Source organism: Ylistrum balloti, unplaced genomic scaffold (genome assembly GCF_031769215.1).
Source record: "Ylistrum balloti isolate Yb309-2 unplaced genomic scaffold, AGI_CSIRO_Ybal_v1 Utg370612, whole genome shotgun sequence".
In the NCBI taxonomy this organism is placed as follows: Eukaryota; Metazoa; Mollusca; class Bivalvia; order Pectinida; family Pectinidae; genus Ylistrum; species Ylistrum balloti.
Window position 1 is genome coordinate 1,899,437 of NW_026782376.1, and position 26,911 is coordinate 1,926,347.

Consider the following 26,911-nt stretch of genomic DNA (forward strand, 5'->3'; position numbering starts at 1 on the left):
GATTTCTCAACTTTAACCGGGAGATTTTTCAACTTTAATGTGGAGATTTCACAACTTTAACCTGGAGATTTCTCAACTTTAACCTGGAGATTTCTCAACTTTAACCTGGAGTCATAATTTTAATAGTTTTTCCTTTAAAATTGTCTACAAATAAAATCAGTGTATGCCCGTATAGGGTTGGTCAGGTCATTAGAAATAAAGAATTTTTATCAAAAATCAGGCTTTTACGTAATTGTAAATGTACATATCAAAACAAGACTAATGAAAATATATCATATATTTTTCATACAAAAGTTAACAAATAAGCTTCAAATACGATAGTGAAATAAAGTCTTCAGTATTGGTATAAACTGTACAGTATACAGTAGCCTGGATTCCTGTGTGAAGAATGGAAATCACAAGTTAAATTTGTATCATAAGTACTGACCTTAGCTTTTCTGGTGACAGTGACTGGATCAATGGAATCAGCATAAAACATGAGGTGGAAGTCTTGAAGGTCAGTCCAGAAGTTGAGGCAGTTGACCCATTTCTGATAAAACAAAACAACTCTGTATTACAGAGAGATTTGGGATGAGGTTAAAATAAACAGCCAATAGTTACAATGAAATACATAACTTTTGTATAAAAAGATCAGGTATGGCTGACACAGAAAACAAATCCACACCTTATCCAGATCATTTAAAAAATTTTAGTCAGAATATTGGCAAACAATTTTCATTTGTGTGTCAACAACTTTAATATCAAGATAAGTCTAAATCAATTGATTATTATGTTAGTAAGGAGCCACAATCCCACGGTCAGCAGGGCATTTGTAACCGTGGCTGTAGACCCAAGGTGTGTGGTTCAATTCCAGCTAAAGAAAGTTTGTGTTTCTCAGAATGCAGAGATTACCAGCCATCCTGTGTTGATGAGGCTACACGGGGTAGACACTGTACTCAGGTTTGGATAAGCATGCGGTGGGTCTCCCACATGGTATTCAGTGAGGTAGTCACCACCTTTAACCTCAAGGAGTCTCTTCCTTAAAGTGACATTGGCTGTTCACAGGTTGATTGATATCAACAAAACAAAACCTACTCTTTTTTGTGTCTTTTCCACATATTTCCTGAAGAAGCCACCAGCTGTTCTCTCATGGTGTAGGGTTTGTAGTAAAGACTCCACTTCTTTGTGCTCAACCTGCTCCAGAGGAGAACTCGGTGAAGAGCCTGCGGAGGAAGGGCGTGCTCGTGATGTCTGTCGTTCCACCAGGGGTTTTGGAGAGGCAGCAGGTCGTGCAGACACAGGTCTTGTTGATGACTGTGATGGAAGTGCCGAAGCAGGTCTAGCAGATGGAAGACGAGAGTGGCGAGCAGCTGATTGTGGGCGTGAAGAACCAGCACTTCCATTGGAGGACCTGCAAAACCAAAAATAACACTAGAAAGTTGTTGGTAACACATGAGTGTCCTTACTGCCAATCATACAGGTGTTTTATGAAAAGTGACGTTGGCCTTGACCTTCATCTTGGAACCTTGAATCACCATAAAGTAAATACGATAGCTGACCTTGACCTCCACTTTGTTGCCAGTGTGATGATATTGATTTTGGGGATAAGAAGGGAAACGGTTAATGCTATATCTCCCCTCCTACAAAATTGTGAGAGCATCAAAAATGTTAAAGTATTAGACTGAATTGATATATTACTTGTTTTTATTTTTTTTCCGTTACCACAGAGAGATAATTTTGGTAGACAGTATTATTTATACAGGAGATCTGACTCGTACTTGAGTTAATCACCAACCTTCTGACATGAGCAGAGCTTGATTTAGAAGCAGGTAGTCTGGGTGTGATGAGTTCTTTTTTCTTCTCTTTCACTGCAGCTGACAAAACATTTGATGCATACACACGTTTGTATCCCACTGGAGGGGAAGTCAGTGGAACACTGGACACAGGAGTGGGCTGAAATCAAGACAACAGGCATATAGAACTTTCATACAATTGTATCAAAATTCATTAAAACTGGTGCTATGTCATTGGTGGATGTCTGCATTTAAGATATGTTCAAACCTCATACTATTTAATTATTTGCCGACCAAAGGGTTTTAGAACTCTTGTTATTCTATGGCATAATCAATAGCACCAGTTGTCCTATAAAACACCAGTATAAGAAGGGAGGTAACTAGCAAACTAGAAAACTGTGTAATACATGTGACAGGAAAAGCTAATTTATACAAAGGGAGGTAACTGATATAACAGACAACAGGTTTATCAATACACTGGAGTGATGAAGACAATACTATATTGCACAGAGGGATGTTTCACTATATTATAGTGTCTTGATATTAATTAGTCGCTTAATAATCCAGAAAACCCGACAAAGTTAGATCTAATAATGACAGCTGTCAAAAATTCCACTTCAGAGATTTGTTTTATTTTCTTTCCATTAAACAGGGCCTTGTTTGCATGGCTAATATTTGAAAAGGGGTACATGAAAAATTCCAACAGACATACTTTTAACTAAGGTGCATTTAATTAGTTCTAGGTCAAGCTACTTACAGGTGGTGGTGTTGTGATCTTGGGCACACATGATTTGGGTCGGAGGGGTAGTAACTTTGTTGTAGGAGGGTTGGGGTGGACTCCATCGTTATTTAGGCGTAGAAGGGACATATTATGATACAGCTCATTCTTGGCTGGGTCAGTCTTTAGGCTCTGCTTCAGGAGAAAACGTGGAGCCCTGGAAAACATCAAAAATCATTCAAATGTATATGATTAAAACTTGGAAGTAATAAGTTATTTAATGACTTTTTTACTGTAAAGAACTGTCTCCAGTTTTTCATGAATTATCAAAACTCTTACTTAAAACAGATTTCAGTTCAATTGTTTCATTATCTGAGAATCAGAAAATTCCCTGTTTACCTGTTGTTTCTCTACAGTTTTTTCACAATCCTGTCAACTTTGAGATAATAAACTTACCAGTACAAAACTAGAGGTTCAGCTATTTTGTTGTGGATGAGCTGGAGCTTTTCTAGTGTCCATGAGGCTGGTTCAGACAGACCAAGGTTTTTCTTTTGTTCCACAGTTAATTCAAAAACAGCCCCTGGTCGGTGGTAAAGTTCTCTCATCTTGTTCAGGTAACTAAGAACACAAACAAGTTCAGTTACTTGTGTACATGTTAACATCCATATTCCACATGCAGGTCAGGAAATATAGGTTTTCAGGATAGACAACACCAAAATAGTTTTGTTTTTCTGTTTCTGCTAAAAATAGAATAAAATGTTACAACTCTGGGTAATATGAGTACAGGATTCATCTTTTATCTATTTATCCCAGTGTTTAATTATTTATTTGTCTGTTTCCCTATAAATTTCTTTTGACAATGGAACTCTCAGTTTTTCACATCTATGTTATGTATCAAACCAGTACATATGATATACTTTCATTTGAGTCTTGTACAAATCTGTCAAGTTAATTCATAAAAACTGTTAGATTAACATGTGGGCAAAAACTGGGAATATTTTGTTTCAGGATTAAAATACCATTTGGTTTTGAGATGCAGTAACAGAAGGCTAAATAAAAAGATGGACCAATATCATTCAGAATGGTTCAATAAAGAGACAAAAGAGAATATATTGGAAGGCATCTGAGAGAGAGATAGATAGAGGGATTTATACACAGTTACCCAGTAAATAGACAGAGGAAGATGGAGAGATGGTAGGACATATCAGGGTGAATTAAGACAGAGAGAAGGAGGGATGTAGTAGGAGACATTGTGTGCGAGATAGAAGGACATAGAGGAAAGGCATCAAGTAAGTGATGAAGGAAAATAAAGGAGAAATGTAGGGCTGTAACAGAAGGCAACAACACAGAGACAGGGGGCTGTAACAGAAGGCATCAACACAGAGATAGGGGGCTGTAACAGACGGCATCAACACAGAGATAGGGGGCTGTAACAGAAGGCATCAACACAGAGATAGGGGGCTGTAACAGAAGGCAACAACACAGAGATAGAGGGCTGTAACAGAAGGCATCAACACAGAGATAGGGGACTGTAATAGAAGGCAACAACACAGAGGTGGAGGGCTGTAACAGAAGGCATCAACACAGAGATAGGGGGGCTGTAACAGAAGGCAACAACACAGAGATAGGGGGACTGTAACAGAAGGCAACAACACAGAGATAGGGGACTGTAACAGAAGGCAACAACACAGAGATAGGGGGCTGTAACAGAAGGCATCCACACAGAGATAGGAGACTGTAACAGCAGGCATTAACAGAGATAGGGGGCTGTAACAGAAGGCAACAACACAGAGATAGGGGACTGTAACAGAAGGCAACAACACAGAGATGGAGGGCTGTAACAGAAGGCATCAACACAGAGATAGGGGGGCTGTAACAGAAGGCAACAACACAGAGATAGGGGGACTGTAACAGAAGGCAACAACACAGAGATAGGGGACTGTAACAGCAGGCATTAACAGAGATAGGGGGCTGTAACAGAAGGCAACAACACAGAGATAGGGGGGGCTGTAACAGAAGGCATCAACACAGAGATAGGGGGGGCTGTAACAGAAGGCATCAACACAGAGAAAGGGGGCTGTAACAGAAGGCATCAACACAGAGATGGAGGGCTGTAACAGAAGGCATTAATATAGAGATGGGAGGGGCTGTAACAAAATGCATCAATATAGAGATGGGGGGGGGGGGCTGTATTAGGAGGCATCAATATAGAGATGGAGAGCTTTAACAGAAGGCATCAATACAGAGATGGAGGGCTGTAACAGAAGGCATTTATATAGAGATGGAGGGCTGTAACAGAAGGCATTAACATAGAGATGGAGGGCTGTAACAGAAGGCATTAATATAGAGATGGAGGGCTGTAACAGAAGGCATCAACACAGAAATGGAGGGCTGTAACAGAAGACATTAATATAGAGATGGGAGGGGCTGTAACAAAATGCATCAATATAGAGATGGGGGGGGTGCTGTATTAGGAGGCATCAATATAGAGATGGAGGGCTGTAACAAAAGGTATCAATTAAGATATTGGGGATTATCAGAGTGCAGAGAGAGAAAAAAGGCAGATAGATGTATCAGAATTCATCAAGAGACAAATTGATGGAACTATTAGACAGTAAGGGAAATAAATTCTGTTATATAAACAATACAAAGATGAACAACAGATGTGTCACAATAAAAAAATTGATATTGTGCTGGTTTTTCTGAAATATGTTTCATAATTCCTCCTGGGACTGTTCTTCAAAAGTCACTAGAAATAGTCGGTCATATTTGATTTACAAGTGACTCAGCTCTGGATCTAATATTGTCACTGATTTTGAACATTTATTTGACTTCAGAAATTGATTCATATCACTATAAAATCAGCTGTAAGACTGTGCCAATGTATATATGTATCGCACTATCCCTAGTATGTCCTGTTTCTGTGTTGTGGTATATACTACTATATAAACCCTGTCTAACAATGGTGACAATTCCTTCTGTTTACTCGGGAATCTATCTCCTAAAGGTGCGACCCTTGTGTCCACACTTCCAGACAACTAAGGTGAAGTTAGGTCTAATTAAAGTCACTTATAACATACATACTTAATACACCCTCACAAAACCTGATATATCAAACCCTCTCGGTCACCTGGCAACCTACATAGGTCAAACATTTGTAAACAAGCCTAAAGCGAGAGCTATGTTTTCTTTTCTCATGAGTGAAGTACGTTTTTATAAGTGGTATCTATTAATACATGTGAAATGTACGTCCGGGTATATTTAAATGTCTATTCTATGTACCTGAAATTTCAGTGAAATACACTATCAATTAGACTTGGACGTCTTTTTTTTTCTATTGAGAGTATGTATTGGTACCTATGAAATATTTAACTTGTCAGCGAGTCAATTAAAACTTTGAAATGTGCCCTTAGAAACATACCAAACCTGAAAATGTATTCAGATTTAATCAATGGTAATGCTAGTATATATTTCACTATTAAATATAATGGTGCTGTTTTATATATGATGATTCAATGTTGTAAAATTCCAGAGTAGAAATGATCGATGACATGCGAGGTCAAATGAAGAAATCAATTTAAACAGTTCAATGATTTCTTCATTTATGTATGATAACAGAATATCTCTTGTTGAGACCAGTCTGCATTCAATTCAAATAAATCAATATATATTTCTACATTAAATGTGGAATTTACATTTTTGATTTTCATGGATTAATTACATCATGCCAATCTACCAAAGGGTATGTAACTGGCATTATCACACTTAAGGCAATGATCATAACTTTATTTTTTATGACGTGGAATCCAATATAATTCTTGATGTCAAGAAAATCTACACATATGTATCTATGTAAATACCCAGTAGTTTTTATCAGCCAATACAGTAGGAATATTAGGTACTTAAAATTTTTATTGCAGAACCTGTGTAAATACACTCTGATTATGCAAACGAGTGTACCTGTCCTACAGCCACTTGACAGCTGACTACATGTAACGGCCAAACCCTACCAAGTACAAATACTGATACCTGGTATGTTAAGAGCAGTATAGAATTGTACAGGTTTTAGCCATGTGTATGGCCAGCAGCATGAAGGAAATGTGATACATCAGTATATTGATATTCTTTATATTTCTACTGAAGCAGAATTTAGTAAAATCTAATCATTTTACAAGATGTTGATATAGAATTAATATTGAACACACAACAATATATCATAGTGACACATAACTAATTGGTCTTTTTCCAGTTAGAAAACTGACTGCATTCACATCTTTCAATGAATACAATATATATAAATGTTTATCAAATCCAAACTTTGAATGAAGCCCCAATGTTATACCTTTGTCACCTATTTGAAATATCAACCACAGAATTCAAAGCCGTATCTATCAAACAATTTGTTTGGAACTAGCAAAGTACCACAACACAGAGTAAGAAAAAGACAAATTATTTTGTTATTTTCATTACAAGCATATGAAAGTTTAATTGTTGCCATGGATCACAAAATATTTGTCTGTAAGATGTAACTGTAGGGCATGGTACTATCATACATGTCACATTAATATGTATTTAATCTTAGAATAGGATGGTTGGCCAGCTTTGGAGGATCAGTAATGGATTTACCTCAGTTAAGGGGGAGACAATGAAGTAAGGAATTCTAAATGAAGTCAGCCAATATTGTACAATAACACCATGGTTACATTGCTCTTAGCCAAGATCAATTTGTATCATTCACAAACTTTTTTGAACATAAAAATGGAACTTTTCTAATTCACAAGAATAAGTTTTCCTTTTGTTAGGGTTAAAATGTACAAAACAGACAAAACCCCACTCCCTCATGATCCTTATTTTTGTTGTGTTTGGATGTGAATGAACATGGAACCACAAGATGTATTCCTAAACACTGGGGCAGCACAACCCTTGGATGCACTCACCTGCTGACCGCAGCTTCTAACACCTGTCCAGTCTTGCCCTTGGTTAAGAATTGGATACGGTCTATATCTAACCACATATGCCAATTTTTCTCCCCGGCTGTTCCCTGTAGAAATGACTTAAAAGCTTCAATTCCTTTCCGATCTGTCAACTTAAATGTTTTTTGCTTCTTTCTTCTAAAAAACAAATCTCTCTCATCGTAGTCATCCTCACTGTCCAGAAGAGAATCAGCATCACTGTCCTCGTCTTTTTTATCCTTGTTCTTTTCACCTTCTGTTACCTCTTTCACTTCCTTATCCTCAGCTGTTTCCTTAACAATACCACTATCTTCCAGGAGTGATACACGTTCAATCATATCTAGTTTCATGTCTCTACACGATGTTTTTGGTAGATGTTTTAATATATCTGGATCTTCTGCCACTTCTGTTTCATCTCTATTGGTGAGGTAAGCTATAGAACGCTTCAGCACTGCTCCAACCAGAGCAGCACCAAGATCGTCCATGTCACGAAAGATGACATTATCTTCACTGGGACTACCTGAAACTCGGTCCTGTACATCGTCTTCTGTAAACAAGTCTCTTGGACCCGAACCCTCAGATGCTAGGTCATACTTGTCATCTTCAATGCCGAGTCCAGACTCGTTATCGCCGTCAGCCTCATACTTAGGTGTACTGTAGACAGTGGCACTAAATGGTCGTGACTTTTTAGATGGTTCATCTGCCATACAACATATCATTTCTGAAGGTCTAGGTGTCATTGGTTTTCCATCTGTGGCAAAAAGTTTGCTAGAAAATACATCCTCATCTTCACTGCCCGACATTTGTGACACCTGGTAGCCTCTCCCTCCAGAACTTTGCACCGAACCCCTGATAGACACACCCAGACCACTCTCCGAGTAGTTGTAGCTGTCGATAGCACTGTAGGCACTGACTGGACGTGCACTATTTGGCCGTTTAACGATATCAGCAGCACTGTTTGGACGTGGCTGTGTGGAGTAAGTGGTTTGTGTAGTAGTAGCACCTTGTGCTATGGCAAACCAAGCCTCTGTCTGAGTAGGGAGGGCATTTCCGACACAAACATACATGTCCTTCATGATCTGTTCCCGAGGGTCAATCACCACCTCTTCCTCTTCCTCCTTTTTCACTTTCTGGGCTCTTGGTATAAAGTCAATCCTCTGGAGGACATACTCGCCACGCTCCCCCGTGATCTGTGACTGTGATATTAGTTTGCCAAGTCGAAACTCGAGATACAGGTCACTCTCTAGAAAGGCGGGCAGACGTACTTCCTTCACCCAGTGTATTCCCTGCTCTCTGTTCAGTGTCTGAAACATTATATAAACATAATAATCCTTGTTTCTTGAGCTTTAAAATTCAATTAACATCTTCAAGAAAAATATATACAAATAGTATATATTGTATTTATCATGTCAGAATCCCATCAATTCAAATCAATTCAATTAGAAATGCATGTAGTTTTACTAACAGTAGGGGATGGGCTTATTGAAGGACAACGAATAAGCTATCGTTAACATTTTCTGTGAACAGCAATAAATATAGGTGGGCTTATCAACAAATAAATAACTACAGTTTTACAACCATTGTGATGCAGTGATATTAAATGTTTGAGAGAATATTGCCAACATTAAAAATGATGTAATGAAATACTTTAATAGTAATTTGAAGTGAGCTAAATTTTCGTTGTATATGCCTGGATATCAGAGGTCTTCACAGTAACAACAGGTTCAGTAACATTACTTACGGTGACAGTAAAACTTGTATTAATTTCAACATTCTCCGGCCCCTCTGGCTCCTCAATAGGGATTAAAGGTATGTCGATGAAACTATGTTTTTTTGCGACACGGTAGATTTTATTTGTGTTTTTCTGAGATCGAATGGCTGCCTTTATCTTCTTTGACAATTCCTTCTTGGCATCAGTGGCCACCTCAAACCCTCCGGTATCCTTGTTGAAGTATAGAGGCACCGGGAAAGTCTGTAAACAAATGTGAATAAAATATTCAGATTCAAAGTCCTTTTACTGGGATCAATGCTTATAATCAAACTTATTTCAGAAAATTTTACCTGGAAATATTCCCTGTATTTTGATGCTGTAATGCTAAGCCCATATTATGCTAAATTTTGCATTCCTAGTGTATAAAGATGATGAGGGGTGAGAATTAAGTACACTGATTGTATCTAAATCCTTCATAAATGAAGTATTATTATTATGTAGTTAGGAGTTATACTTACTGGTAACGCCAAAAAGGCGTTGAAGTATTCCACGAACAGGTCATCTGTCGCCAGAAAATCCTCCTGTAAGTACAACCATCGTCAGAATCAGGAAACCAGGTAAAATATCAACAATTTATAAACATCGATACCTTTCAATCATATTTATCTTTTGTGTACGAACATGTAGCCCAATAATTTTGACAAAAGTTTAGAGAAATTAAGACTGATTTGGACTCGTCCCTGATAGAGCTCTCCGACATACGACACCACCAGGTAAAACACCAACAAGTTGTCCTACTCTGGCTGCGTAACACAGTTTTACCATATAAAACAATCTTTATGAAAGTTTCTGCTAAAAAGATAAAAAAATTTTTGTCCTCAAAAGATTATAAAGTTCTGATGATAATCTATTCAAATTAAGAATTTCCACTAATGTAAGTTTTCTGTGACCATTACTGGTGTTTCTCCAGTCTGTCTCAGGTCATTGTGTACCAGGTTTTCTAATCTGATAACATGGATATGACATCTGTTGTATCATATTCCACTTTAATGCTTACACCGATACTCTACAGTAAGACATCTATAATTCTGTAACAAGTCCGTGTTTGATCTGACATATTGTATTCCAACAGTCATCAAAGCCATACTTCGATGCTCAGATATAACTTTATATAATCTGTGTACTATGGTTAGGCTGTCAGATCAGACACCATCCCCTTAATGTTACAGGTATTATTTTGGTACATTCTTTTATAACCTTTAAACTCACATGTTATATTTGATTGTTAGATAACTGTAGGTCACAAAGTCACTAGCTTTTATAAGATTAAGGTATTAACAAGCCAGAATAACCTTGATGTTTGAACTTATGACCTTGTAAATACCAGATACCGTGACAGTAGACAATGTTGTTCAGCATCGATCAGAATTCCTAGTTTTTGTGACCAGAAAACAGATCTATATAAAAGTTGCATTCTCAAAAACCATGAGATAGTCATACCTTAATATATACTCGTATTGTTTTCTTATCAAAATCTTCTTAATATCAAAAACTACCTATTGGGCCAGTATGTTATTGGAACCGTTCTTCTACATTCATATTCTAAAAGAAAATGTAAACTTTATTTATCTTTAAAGAAATGTACAAAACATGTTACGCCAACTTATTTAAACACCATAGAAAAACAGCAAGTTAGCAGGTGACTCACTTTTGATTTAATATGAGTATACATCATCATTAGTTACAATGGAACCTGACTTGTTATTTCAGAATCTTGTATAATCGGTTCCCATCACATCTATTCCTGCTTGATTGGTATTCAGGACAAATGATTCGCTGAACATAAATCAAACTTTGCTGTGTCTTGACAAAATTTTATCTATTATGTCCTATTTGATTAAAATCTATTTCAAAATTGTAAACAAAGAAATTTTTTTTATATAATTATACTTTTTTTCCTTTTTATTTATGAACATAACTGATTAACATTTTATAGAAAAAACAAAATTAACCGTTTTTTTTTCATTTTCTCATCGTAGTGCTTTTTCAAAATATTGGCAACCAAATAATTTTATAAACTGGACAGTGTATAAATTTTCTGGTTCCAAGCATATCTGGTTTACATTGGGTATAAAATACCCTGAGTTACAAACATGTACACCAAACAACCTCAAACTTAACTGTACAACTCAATGTTATACGAGTAACTTTAAACCCATTCAACATAAACACTGTTGTATACAAGAATCAGAAAACATGTGTACACGTACCCAAATTATCAAAGCTTGTAGTTCGAAACAACAGAAACTCTACAATATATCTCTTCAATAATTCTTATCAAATCTTTTAGAAAATCACAAAAGTTTTAATTTAAATGATTTGATCCATAATTAGACTTTATAAGATCATTCAAAAGACTGAATAAAAATGATATCTATAACGGGAAGTCACAAAGCTGATTGTAATCGAGTCTCGAGTGCCATGACTGTGTTACGATATGGTAGATACCAGTCGTCTACAAGATTACATGTGTATATATGATGTACACAATTGTCGTACACAAATGTTGGCACAACCTTGCATATCAGAATCTCTCATTGTTTAATGGGTTGGTGTGTAGGGAATATTTCAAATTAAAATGGGAAAAAAAACCAAAACATTCCAACAGGTGAAAAGTTTCTAAAAAAAATTATTGAAGTCCAAAGCTCCGTTAGTGAAAGTTTCAGCTAAGACAAATTTTCTTCCCATCGAATGATTAAAATTTTCTTTCGTGGTTAAAAAAATCCTTGTTTTGGTGCAACTTGGAATGCTTTAAAAACTTAAACATTATAACACATCAAACATTACTGTCTGTTTCACAGCTAGAATCCTGTATTCTCACTTCATATCAAATGAAAGATCGTTATTTATATAAGCCTACAATCAATATATTACAGCTTGGCACACTGCGATATCATTTCCCTTGTAAACTATATATAGAGCAGGAAAAATGAGGTGTTGCAATTTTTTTCCTGACAATTAAACTTGATAAATGTGGTCACTGATTAATCATTTACGCCCTAATTTTATCAAGTTCTAATTTTGCAGCAAATCACAAAATAATCAATTTTCTAACATCAAGTCTTCTCTCTATAAATGAACTTGAACATAGAAGATTCTGTTTCAATGAGACCTATATCTATAAAATAACCTATTGTTGTATTTAACACACAGGGTTAACTTTAATTTTCACACTAATAGCCATCCCTGCCAGAAAAGTATATAATTAAACAGAAGGCGTTGAACTGTCAGTACAGACAAACCCGATATTGTTCCACACCTGAACCGTCTGTGACAGTTATTTGAACACAAAAAAGACAATGCAAACATTGTCATTTCTCTGACCTATATAATTGTTCGGTGGAAGGCAATCTATATATCTAGTATATTAAGAACACAATATCGGAGATTTAAAGTTTTAGCTTATCGTAAAATGCATTATCCCCACGAGATAACAGGGCAGATTTTATGAGAGCTGTTGGACAGGCTGATATGTGTCAAAGTTCACCTTTTTCTGTACTTCACATTTAGAGAAAATGAGACTTTATCACAAGCATTAGTTTCAGTGCCTTAGACTGACCTATTTATGAATAATTACAATATTCCTCTTATTAAGCCCAGAGGACAAAGACATTTATTTTAATTCAAAGTGAAGGGGTGGGCTTATTACAGGACAATGAAAATGTTTCATCCAACAAATGTATGTGGGTGGTCTTATCACCCAGCCAGCATGGGCTTATTGCCGATTATAAAAAGGTTAGTCCATTCAGATTCCATAAATGGGAGACAGTAACAGAATCTCAGGCAACAGAAGCCAATATCCCTACAAATCAGACTAGATTTCATGTCATATTGGGGCTCTCTGCAACTGACAAAAGTCCATAATGTCTATAAGTTTCTTTAGATAAAATCAGTAAGGAAATGTCGTAAAATGTCCTTTCCAACAGCACGTAAAGGTGATCAATATCCTTTGTAACATGTGATCTTACAAGTCCACTGTCAACAACCATAATAGGAAATATCGGCCCAATTTCTGTTCACCATATGCTATAACACATGGTCACGTTTTTAGATGAAATGTTTATTATACCAAATGTTTTAATAACGTATGTGGTAAAACGTGTTTTACATATGTTGAACTTTGAACTTGTTAAATGTGTACATTTCTGAAGCCAAAACTGTCTGAATGGTCAGTTATTTATAGATAACACTCTTTGTCTTTTTACATCTATTTAGGAGACTAACCATGAAGTTAGATATAAAATTCAATCTGCATGCCTTTTACATTCCTAGTTCTCTTATAAAATATACAGCCACATTGTGACTTAAAGTACATGATATTTTCCTGTATGACCGAGCTGTCTATGACATATTTGTTAATTATATGACATTGAGGTCAATTTTCCTGTATCACCGAGCTGTCTATGACATATTTGTTAATTATATGACATTGAGGTCAATTTTCCTGTATCACCGAGCTGTCTATGACATATTTGTTAATTATATGACATTGAGGTAAATTTTCCTGTATCACCGAGCTGTCTATGACATATTTGTTAATTATATGACATTGAGGTCAATTTTCCTGTATCACCGAGCTGTCTATGAGATATTTGTTAATTATATGACATTGAGGTCAATTTTCCTGTATCACCGAGCTGTCTATGACATATTTGTTAATTATATGACATTGAGGTCAATTTTCCTGTATCACCGAGCTGTCTATGACATATTTGGTAATTATATGACATTGAGGTCAATTTTCCTGTATCACCGAGCTGTCTATGACATATTTGTTAATTATATGACATTGAGGTAAATTTTCCTGTATCACAGAGCTATCTATGAGATATTTGTTAATTATATGACATTGAGGTAAATTTTCCTGTATCACCGAGCTGTCTATGACATATTTGTTAATTATATGACATTGAGGTCAATTTTCCTGTATCACCGAGCTGTCTATGAGACATTTGTATATTATATGACATGGAGGTAAATTTTCCTGTATCACCGAGCTGTCTATGAGATATTTGTTAACTATATGACATTGAGGTAAATTTTCCTGTATCACCGAGCTGTCTATGAGACATTTGTATATTATATGACATGGAGGTAAATTTTCCTGTATCACCGAGCTGTCTATGAGATATTTGTTAACTATATGACATTGAGGTAAATTTTCCTGTATCACCGAGCTGTCTATGAGATATTTGTATATTATATGACATTGAGGTAAATTTTCCTGTATCACCGAGCTGTCCATGACATATTTGTTAACTATATGACATTAAGGTAAATTTTCCTGTATCACCGAGCTGTCTATGAGATATTTGTTAACTATATGACATTGAGGTCAATTTTCCTGTATCACCGAGCTGTCTATGAGATATTTGTTAATTATATGACATTGAGGTAAATTTTCCTGTATCACCGAGCTGTCTATGAGATATTTGTTAATTATATGACATTGAGGTAAATTTTCCTGTATCACCGAGCTGTCTATGAGATATTTGTTAATTATATGACATTGAGGTAAATTTTCCTGTATCACCGAGCTATCTATGAGATATTTGTTAATTATATGACATTGAGGTAAATTTTCCTGTATCACCGAGCTGTCTATGACATATTTGTTAATTATATGACATTGAGGTCAATTTTCCTGTATCACCGAGCTGTCTATGAGACATTTGTATATTATATGACATGGAGGTAAATTTTCCTGTATCACCGAGCTGTCTATGAGATATTTGTTAACTATATGACATTGAGGTAAATTTTCCTGTATCACCGAGCTGTCTGTGACATATTTGTATATTATATGACATTGAGGTAAATTTTCCTGTATCACCGAGCTGTCTGTGACATATTTGTTAATTATATGACATTGAGGTAAATTTTCCTGTATCACCGAGCTGTCTATGAGATATTTGTTAATTATATGACATTAAGAGAAGGGACCATGACCTTTTGTGTTGTTATATTGAGGAATATTGAAATCCACTTGGCAGAGGTAAGGAATTATTGACTTATAGTATATAATATATACAATAAAACTTGCTGAAACTGAACACTGCTTGGACAAAAATTAGGTTCTCAAATAAGGATTCTTTGTTTTTCTTTTAATGCTTCAAAATTCACATAAAAATGTATAAATGAAATGTGATATAGTAAGGGTAAGGTTTTGACAATGGATTACACAAACGTGTTGAACCTGTATTCAAACCCCACCCATGTTAAGTAAAATGATCTCTTCACTAGGTTAAAACTGTTGCGTCACAATGCAGTATAGTTCTTTCAACACGTAACGGTAAATCATCATACCATGATCATGTGGAGCTCTCAAAATCATCTCTGTAAAATTCTAAATTTCAGAATTTCCAGAAACAAAATGACAGAGGGAAGATGGAAGAATCATTCCCTTTTATCACCTTCTAGGTTTCAGATATATGTAACAATATCATTTCAAAACCAGTTATTTCAAAGCTAATATACCATCGGGATGATTATATTAAAAGGGCAATAACTCTTGTTTGCTTTGTTGGAGGTCTGTATAAAGGTCAATGTGCAACAGAAATACAAGTTTCAGAATTATGACCTTTGCTGTTGTCAAGTAAGACACTTCTCTTTAAGTTCAGTGGGGAAACTCACAGCCCTGTCCATGACTTACAAGGCAAGTATGTCTTACTGTACAATCTCTGTGATATATGTCTATAAGCTAGAAAAACGAAAATAAAAAAACACATAATGACTGCATTTACATACATGAAAATCTCAGTTATTCATAGTATCTAATTTGACTAACTGTCATGATTAGAGTGAATGAGGGCTACATTTTGTCCTACTGTTTTGAGGAAACTGGTGTAACATGACTGAATCAAACACAAACGGCATCCTCCTGCATATTCTATCCTACAATTTCAGGACCTCATCATTCTCAATACTTTCACCTTAACAAAACCTATTTTACATTTTTTAACATTTTCGATGTTGTTTTAACTGATGAATATCAGATGAAGAATCCAAATTTCTGTATGGTTAAATGAAGTCTTTTCTGATACCAGACATGATTCTCTATTTGTTTTCAAGCTAACATGGCCAACGGTGTAGACTTTGTGCTAGGACATACTACAGAGCACTTGAGGAAAGCATGATGTGTAAATTCAACTCAGTTAAATTATGGACAACCACTTCACTGACAGAGCTACCTAATCCTACAGCAAACACAACACCATTCTCAATAAGACCCATTCCAAGAGTAACCCCTGAGTATACAAGGAGTACCCCCTACTCTAGGAAATAACTTAAACAAAATACTCCACAAAAATACCTTGTTCCTGCATACCCAGGAATACCCCAGGTGAACATTCCCTGAGATACTTGAGAGATACCAAAATCAACAATCTTCAGGAATACCCCAGGTGAACATTCCCTGAGATACTCGAGAGATACCAAAATCAACAATCATCAGGAATACCCTTGGTCAATATAATGTTTAGCCAGAAGAATGATATTTTCACTATTTACCAGTACATTGATGTGAATTAATGCAAAAGTTTAATTTGTGAAGTAATGAGACAACTGTGTATTAGTTGTCCTTACACATCCATTTCCAGCTCTATTCCCATTCCCTCTATCAACATACTCCAGGAATACCCCCTGACAGCCCATCCAATATATCCCCCTGTTAATATAATCCAGGAGTACCCACATGACAATCCATTTAAGAAATTCCCCAATCAACATACTCCAGGAATACCCCCTGAGATTCCCTGGTTAAACATTCCAGAAATACCCCCTGACAACTCATTCAAGAGATTCCCCTGTCCAACACTCCATAAATACCCCCTGACAACTCATTCAAGAGATTCCACTGTCCAACATTCCAGAAATACCCCCTGACAACCCATTCAAGAGATTCCCCTGTCCAACACTCCATAAATACCCCCTGAAAACCCATTCAAGAGATTGCCCTGTCCAACACTCCATAAATACCCCCTGACAACTCATTCAAGAGATTCCCCTGTCCAACATTCCAGAAATACCCCCTGACAACCCATTCAAGAGATTCCCCTGTCCAACACTCCATAAATACCCCCTGACAACTCATTCAAGAGATTGCCCTGTCCAACATTCCAGAAATACCCCCTGACAACCCATTCAAGAGATTCCCCTGTCCAACACTCCATAAATACCCCCTGACAACTCATTCAAGAGATTCCCCTGTCCAACACTCCATAAATACCCCCTGACAACTCATTCAAGAGATTCCCCTGTCCAACACTACAGAAATACCCCCTGACAACCCATTCAAGAGATTCCCCTGTCCAACACTCCAGAAATACCCCCTGACAACTCATTCAAGAGATTCCCCTGTCCAACATTCCAGAAATACCCCCTGACAACCCATTCAAGAGATTCCCCTGTCCAACACTCCATAAATACCCCCTGACAACCCATTCAAGAGATTCCCCTGTCCAACACTCCAGAAATAACCCTTGACAACTCATTCAAGAGATTCCCCTGTCCAACATTCCATAAATACCCCCTGACAACCCATTCAAGAGATTCCCCTGTCCAACACTCCAGAAATAACCCTTGACAACTCATTCAAGAGATTCCCCTGTCCAACATTCCATAAATACCCCCTGACAACCCATTCAAGAGATTCCCCTGTCCAACATTCCAGAAATACCCCCTGACAACCCATTCAAGAGATTCCCCTGTCCAACATTCCAGAAATACCCCCTGACAACTCATTCAAGAGATTCCCCTGTCCAACATTCCAGAAATACCCCCTGACAACCCATTCAAGAGATTCCCCTGTCCAACACTCCATAAATACCCCCTGACAACTCATTCAAGAGATTCCCCTGTCCAACACTCCATAAATACCCCCTGACAACTCATTCAAGAGATTCCCCTGTCCAACACTCCATAAATACCCCCTGACAACTCATTCAAGAGATTCCCCTGTCCAACATTCCATAAATACCCCCTGACAACCCATTCAAGAGATTCCCCTGTCCAACACTCCAGAAATACCCCCTGACAACTCATTCAAGAGATTCCCCTGTCCAACACTCCAGAAATACCCCCTGACAACCCATTCAAGAGATTCCCCTGTCCAACACTCCAGAAATAACCCTTGACAACTCATTCAAGAGATTCCCCTGTCCAACATTCCATAAATACCCCCTGACAACCCATTCAAGAGATTCCCCTGTCCAACACTCCAGAAATAACCCTTGACAACTCTCAAGAGACAACATTCCATAAATTGACAAAGAGAGATTCCCCTGTCCAACATTCCAGAAATACCCCCTGACAACCCATTCAATATATTCCCCTGTTCAACATTCCAGAAATACCCCCTGACAACTCATTCAAGAGATTCCCCTGTCCAACACTCCATAAATACCCCCTGACAACTCATTCAAGAGATTCCCCTGTCCAACATTCCAGAAATACCCCCTGACAACCCATTCAAGAGATTCCCCTGTCCAACACTCCATAAATACCCCCTGACAACTCATTCAAGAGATTCCCCTGTCCAACATTCCAGAAATACCCCCTGACAACCCATTCAAGAGATTCCCCTGTCCAACACTCCATAAATACCCCCTGACAACTCATTCAAGAGATTCCCCTGTCCAACAGTCCAGAAATACCCCCTGACAACCCATTCAAGAGATTCCCCTGTCCAACACTCCAGAAATACCCCCTGACAACCCATTCAAGAGATTCCCCTGTCCAACACTCCATAAATATGACAACCCATTCAAGAGATTCCCCTGTCCAACATTCCATAAATACCCCCTGACAACCCATTCAAGAGATTCCCCTGTCCAACATTCCAGAAATACCCCCTGACAACCCATTCAAGAGATTCCCCTGTCCAACATTCCAGAAATACCCCCTGACAACTCATTCAAGAGATTCCCTGTCCAACATTCCAGAAATACCCCCTGACAACCCATTCAAGAGATTCCCCTGTCCAACACTCCATAAATACCCCCTGACAACTCAATCAAGAGATTCCCCTGTCCAACACTCCATAAATATCCCCTGACAACCCATTCAAGAGATTCCCCTGTCCAACATTCCAGAAATACCCCCTGACAACCCATTCAAGAGATTCCCCTGTCCAACACTCCATAAATACCCCCTGACAACTAATTCAAGAGATTGCCCTGTCCAACATTCCAGAAATACCCCCTGACAACCCATTCAAGAGATTCCCCTGTCCAACACTCCATAAATACCCCCTGACAACTCATTCAGATTCCCCTGTCCAACATTCCATAAATACCCCCTGACAACCCATTCAAGAGATTCCCCTGTCCAACATTCCAGAAATACCCCCTGACAACTCATTCAAGAGATTCCCCTGTCCAACATTCCAGAAATACCCCCTGACAACCCATTCAAGAGATTCCCCTGTCCAACACTCCATAAATACCCCCTGACAACTCATTCAAGAGATTCCCCTGTCCAACACTCCATAAATACCCCCTGACAACTCATTCAAGAGATTCCCCTGTCCAACACTCCATAAATACCCCCTGACAACTCATTCAAGAGATTCCCCTGTCCAACACTACAGAAATACCCCCTGACAACCCATTCAAAAGATTCCCCTGTCCAACACTCCAGAAATACCCCCTGACAACTCATTCAAGAGATTCCCCTGTCCAACATTCCAGAAATACCCCCTGACAACCCATTCAAGAGATTCCCCTGTCCAACACTCCATAAATACCCCCTGACAACCCATTCAAGAGATTCCCTTGTCCAACACTCCAGAAATACCCCCTGACAACCCATTCAAGAGATTCCCCTGTCAGATACTGCAAGTTAACCCTTTTCCTTCAGCGTACATGTAGATTATACCAGAAATTCACTATCTTAAAACCAATGTTTATCTCCTGTCTCAATCTTTTTAAACCTAAATCTCGGTGATAGCTCTTTTAATCTATGCCATAGTCTAATCTCACCAAATGATTACATACTTAAGAATTCTGTATACATGCAATATATGCCCTGGTTCTTACTATGTGTAAAATAAAATATAACACGTTCATTTGGAACTACCTCAACAAAATACAATAAGTTACTGTAAAAATCTTGTCCTCTGATCAAACAGACTAAAAGTAAACACAGACATATCTGTACTCACAAAACTCGTCTAATATTTCTCCAGGGAGTTGAAGAGAACTGTTTCTAAAACGTTCTATAAAACACAGGACAATTTTCTTCAATCACTATAAAGTTCAAATGAATGTGACATGTTTACACACTGAAGAAATGTCACAATGTATTTACATAGCAGTAGAAATAGATTGCAAAATATAAAACTCCAAACAGTCATTTCTGACTTACCAAAGTCTTAAATGCTAAAACGATATGAGCCTCCATTATCAATTCACCCTGTCACTGCGGTAAAGACAAAACCATTCACTGTCCATCAACATTGCGTAAATCCATAGTAATGTGAATTTTTTTCCTTCAGAAAATTCCAATCAGATTCTAGATTGTCACATTTTGACCTGTGGAACTCCGACTGATCCCGGTGGTAAACAGTCTTGTTACAGGTGGGTTTCTGACAGGTAAGTCCGGACAGTGATAACAGCGTTGCTAGAGGACATACCATTAGCCATACACACACTTTTCTTTGTCAACACAAGGGCGTAAGCCAGCTAGCACTTTAACCAAAATGGTATTGATGATATTGACAGACAAGGCCACCGACTGTTGAAGACGTCACTATGAAATGGAGGCTGTTAGGAAGCAATGACCCATACACTCTCCGGGATCATGACAGTTACTAGTCCACAAACTCTGCACAGACTCGCATTATAAACAATTAAAGCTAATATCGCCCTTTCTAAATTATAATAGCCAGATTAGTGTGCCAGTGGACTGTTGTGGCACATTATAGGTTTATAGGTGTACAAATGTTTCTGCCTGGTATGTACATATCTATATAGGTGTATCCTGCTTACAGTATGTCAATAACAAGTCAGCTTGATTTCAATTTTAATAAACTTTTCAATCTCTATTAATTTTTAAACCTCATATTAAGAAATCAATCAAATTTGATTAAGTTTTTCTCTAACATAACTCTTAAATTTCAAAATAATATTTTTTCAAATCTGCAGAAGAAAATAAATGACAAAAGGACACATTTTTCCCCACAACATGATTAAGCTGTAGATACATGACAAATATTTACAGGGTATTTTGCTACTTACTGGATATGTATGGTTGGATATAGTTTAACCAACTTTAAAAAAACATGTTTTGCCAGAACTTTTTTCATAAATTATATGCATTCTCATTAAAATTTGTTAGCTTAATTACAAACGAATTGTATCATATCATCTATCTAATGCGTTCACTTTGACAATAAAAAAGAAAAATTTTAAGTCATGCAAACTGACAAAGCTTTCGGAAAATATAAAGATCTTTGTAACAGACTGTAACTTAGAAGTTTCCTTTTAAATAGCAAAACCTACCTAATTGATTCAAATGCATTACATGAAATTCTTCCTTTTCAAAAAAACCCTTATATCTACAGTATTTAAATTACCAATAAGGTAAGTTGTAAAGGCGTGAAAAGGTCGTTGAAAAGAACTTTTTGATGTGGACAAGAAAAGCCTTAGAGAGATTAATTCCCTGCATATTTATACCACAAGACTCGATGAAGGGTGATCGGCCCATATGTATACATATATATATTAATACCTGGATTTCAGGTGTTAACGAGTAAAACTGATCCGCAGTAGTGTTACCAGGTGTGTATATAGAGAAGGTAAGGGACAAGAGAAAGTAGACTGAACGGCTACAGCTGTAGTATAATCCTATAACATTCTATACACTCCTGTAACTATTCTGTATTTAGTTACTATTTACACTTTTTTTATTGTAACTTAATAATTGTTAATTTTTTAAATCTTTAATTCAGGTTGTTTTAATTTATTTTGTGATATCAGAAAGTAATTACTCTGGTCTATTTTTATAATTGTCTAATGACGATTTCCGAAAATCTTTTTTAAAAAAAAATGAATTACTAACAAACACACATAACCTGTTTGTAGTCTGCATGGATTTTTTAAAATTTCATTACTATGAAACAAGTCAGAGTTACCTCCCTTAGTAGTTTACAGCTTAATTGACCATTAAATCTTTGATTTGTTTAACATTACGGTAATTACAACCAGTATTTACAAGTTGAAGTTTGTCTACAGGAAATAAATCCTAATTGATGATATACACGAACACTTTCATACCTTATATCATCAAACCTAAGTACCGTGATATTGTTACAGTTGTAACAGGTTTTAAGCCTTTACACACATACCATACTTTTCCTTAAGTATTATCACCTACAGGGAATTTCCCTGAAGCTTGAAAATGGGGGGTGGGGGGGAGGGAGGTGGGGGGGGGTCATGTGGACTGGAAATTATCAGTCATTTAGATTTCCTTGGTGTGGGCAGAAACATGTCACTCTTTCTGTTTTACTTGAAACATGATACATGCACTCTCCAATTCCCCGGAAAAAATGTAAAATGATCTTCTCTTTGAACATTTATAAGACAGTTTTAAGAACTTCTAGTGATATGTCTTTTGAGCTTTACTGACATTCCTTAAGAGGTTGAAATAAGAATTTCTGTAATAACTACCTTATCACATAATACTCTACACACTAGACTCCATAATTATCCTGTGTTTGTTAAGAATATAGTTTAAAATGCATTTCATAAGATATGACTCAAATAAACATGTTTTTAGACATTAGTTATTGCAATATAAAAAGTCTCTGCTTGGATAGAGGAGAGATAGGATTGTGTGGAAATAATTAACATTTACTTTATTAAATTTATGATTTACAATACCAGTGTTCGTATGTATCATGTTATGTCCCATGCTGGGAAAAAAAGTGTGATATCAAAACATATCCATGTCTTATTACCATTAATATTGCATTGAGACTTACATTTTTAACGTTCTGGTAGGTTTTCACACAATACTAGAGGAGTATGTCATGAATTTCATATGCAACTTAGGATGCAAAGGATTTTTACATGTTAACATGTTAAAGAGACAAAAATTGAATGTAAAGAGGTGTCCAATTATTATCAAAAATGTAAAATAAGCAAGATTTCTTCACCTGACATAGTTAAACAGGTAGATCTGAAGAACTTGTCCACTCTGTGACCAAATCCTTAATGAGATGACTGTATTACATCATTTGCATTCTGATATCAAACTGTAATCTACAAGTGTCATTTTACTATCAATTTAGCACATTACACTGTATGTCACACACTGAAACAATTTTAAACATGTTTATTCCCCGAACAGTATGACAATTCTATATGTTACATATGTATAACTTAAATGAATAATACTGAATAAAAATTAAAATGAAGATTTAATCTCTAGTTCATGATAAGGGGACTGAAATTTTGGTGGAAGTGGCGCAGTGGTCGTGCAGTAGCCTTTCACCTAGTAATCAGGGGTTCAATAGCCGGAATGGATACCAGGTAGTTCACTCTCGCAATAAAACCCCTCATGTGCTTTCATCCGGGCGAACAAGAGTAGTATAAGTTGAAATAACTTGTTTCGTAATTGTTGTAAAATAAATAAAAATGTATATTATTATGTTATATAACAAACCAAGTTAGAAATGAGAGTCACCGACAGTTACAATCATTACTATCCCTAATGTGTAACATTTTGATAACTAAATGTTTCTACTTGCCTGTCTTCAGATATCTTAGAATTGTAAATTGTAAACAAGGCATTACATTTGTGCTGTCAAATGTTTACAAACATCACGTCTTCTAAGAGTTTACATTTGTACCTTCTGCAGTGTGAATACAGGTTATGGTTACTATAGATAAGTAATACTGTGTTCCTTTAATTCAAATAATATATAAACAGCAGTGTGAATATAGGTTATGGTTACTATAAATAAGTGATACTGTGTTCCTTTAATTCAAATGATATATAAACAGCAGTGTGAATATAGGTTATGGTTACTATAAATAAGTGATACTGTGTACCTTTAATTCAAATGATATATAAACAGCAGTGTGAATATAGGTTATGGTTACTATAAATAAGTAGTACTGTGTACCTTTAATTTAAATGATGTATAAACAGCAGTGTGAATATAGGTTATGGTTACTATAAATAAGTGATACTGTGTACCTTTAATTCAAATGATATATAAACAGCAGTGTGAATATAGGTTATGGTTACTATAAATAAGTGATACTGTGTACCTTTAATTCAAATGATATATAAACAGCAGTGTGAATATAGGTTATGGTTACTATAAATAAGTGATACTGTGTTCCTTTAATTCAAATGATATATAAACAGCAGTGTGAATATAGGTTATGGTTACTATAAATAAGTGATACTGTGAACCTTTAATTCAAATGATATATAAACAGCAGTGTGAATATAGGTTATGGTTACTATAAATAAGTAGTACTGTGTACCTTTAATTTAAATGATATATAAACAGCAGTGTGAATATAGGTTATGGTTACTATAGATAAGTAATACTGTGTTCCTTTAATTCAAATGATATATAAACAGCAGTGTGAATATAGGTTATGGTTACTATAAATAAGTGATACTGTGTACCTTTAATTCAAATGATATATAAACAGCAGTGTGAATATAGGTTATGGTTACTATAAATAAGTAGTACTGTGTACCTTTAATTTAAATGATATATAAACAGCAGTGTGAATATAGGTTATGGTTACTATAGATAAGTAATACTGTGTTCCTTTAATTCAAATGATATATAAACAGCAGTGTGAATATAGGTTATGGTTACTATAGATAAGTAATACTGTGTTCCTTTAATTCAAATGATATATAAACAGCAGTGTGAATATAGGTTATGGTTACTATAAATAAGTAATACTGTGTACCTTTAATTCAAATGATATATAAACAGCAGTGTGAATATAGGTTATGGTTACTATAAATAAGTAGTACTGTGTACCTTTAATTTAAATGATATATAAACAGTAGTGTGAATATAGGTTATGGTTACTATAGATAAGTAATACTGTGTACCTTTAATTTAAATGATATATAAGCAGTAGTGTGAACTGTGTAATACAGGAAGATAGTGCTAAATATGTTGATGTTAATGTCTCTGGTGTAGACATGGTCTAATTAATTACCAAAATGATGGGTAGGTGAATTCATATGCTGCTAATAAGTGTTTTTTTATGGATGACAATACATTTGTTGTTTTATTAATGTCACAATTGAAGTCACCTGGTAGTCAAATTGCAGCCTGTAAAGCGGTGACATCAAAGTTCAGCCAGTTTCTATTTATAGTTAAAGTTGACCTAGTTTTTTAACCATCGAAAGGTCAAAACTTGAACTTATACAAAAGGCGATCTTTGTGAACACCTGTGTGAAGTTTGGTATGAATCAGAGAAGCAATGAAGCCTTTAGAGTAATGATGTGAACATTTTTTTAGTTTCTATTAATAGCAACAATGACCTAGTATTTGACTGCAAAACTGGTATAAGTGATGTTTGTGATAATGTATGTGGAGTTTCATACCAATCAGTTTAGAAATGCAGCTTGTACAGCGGTGACATGTAAATTTCTGTTGATTTCTATCTATAGTATCAGCGACATTACCTAGTTTTTGACTGCACAAGGTTGGAAGTCCCACTTGTACAAGAAGTGATTGTAGAACAGTGATGTAGTTTTTAACGGAGGAACATATGCATGTGCACACCTACACAGAGGGGGTATTCCTATATACCATCAGTGACTTACCTGTAAAGGTTTAAAGATCCTACAGACTTTGATGTAAGAAAACAATTTATCAACATACTTTCTCACATCAAAACATGTTAATCAATTATGAAAAAATTAAGATTATACACTACCTTAAATTTATCTTCTCAAGGTCAAAATGATTTTATTTAGGGTACATGTATACATGCAACGTTTACCAGTTAGAGGTCAATTGAGACATTCCACTGATTATGGTGATGCATGATGGTCCCAATTATCAGGAGAGCAAACTAATATATAGTCCTCCAAGTCAGTTAATGGGAGGCTGCATGCAAAGGGCAATAACTCTGTATACAGCATGAGAGACTGTATTTGACACCCAGTCATCTCTATAGACATATTCAAACACACAATCTTGTTATTGAAAGTGAATCATTATGCCTTAGAACAGGAGATATGGACAAATAAATAAAACATTTTCTCCACATATTTTTATAATAAAAATCTGAAAATCCAGCTTGGCGTTACAAGTCTGTATACCACACTCATATCCAAAACCTACCAACAAAATTAAAAGAAATGTTTTCTTCACAATCTGAACACATTGATAAACCCTGTACTGGATTATACGTACCGGCTTGCGATCTTTAGTAACTGTGTGTAATTTACTTTCCATATTTCACACATTTAATCCATTCTTTAGTCAGATCTCAACATTTTCTGTTTCTTTTACATCAATACACATATTACTTTCCCTTCATAGCCAATCATCAAGAGCAATTCCCTCCTCATATTTATGAACCATTCCTCCGGACAAACACTCATACTAGTAACCAATCAGACTTCTAACATAAAGTGTTGTTAAATATTATAGGGTCTCAATTAGTAGTCATTGTGTTGTGTGTTGGTGAGGCATACCTAACAC

The 26,911-nt window shown here is 36.1% G+C and overlaps 1 protein-coding gene across 1 annotated transcript in view; it reads right to left on the reverse strand.

Moving 5' to 3' along the window:
* The window catches only part of LOC132557006 (regulator of G-protein signaling 22-like), a 42,346-nt gene extending 15,684 nt beyond the window's left edge, over positions 1 to 26,662 (reverse strand). Inside the window, exons 1-9 of the mRNA XM_060221471.1 lie at positions 26,621 to 26,662; positions 9,672 to 9,734; positions 9,184 to 9,414; positions 7,428 to 8,746; positions 2,947 to 3,108; positions 2,530 to 2,707; positions 1,775 to 1,932; positions 1,075 to 1,390; positions 428 to 529 (exon numbers count right to left, since the gene is read on the reverse strand). Of these exons, the coding sequence (XP_060077454.1) occupies positions 428 to 529; positions 1,075 to 1,390; positions 1,775 to 1,932; positions 2,530 to 2,707; positions 2,947 to 3,108; positions 7,428 to 8,746; positions 9,184 to 9,414; positions 9,672 to 9,734; positions 26,621 to 26,662 (2,571 nt within the window). The remainder of the gene's footprint in view (positions 1 to 427; positions 530 to 1,074; positions 1,391 to 1,774; positions 1,933 to 2,529; positions 2,708 to 2,946; positions 3,109 to 7,427; positions 8,747 to 9,183; positions 9,415 to 9,671; positions 9,735 to 26,620) is intronic.
* Between the last annotated feature and the right edge of the window lie 249 nt (positions 26,663 to 26,911).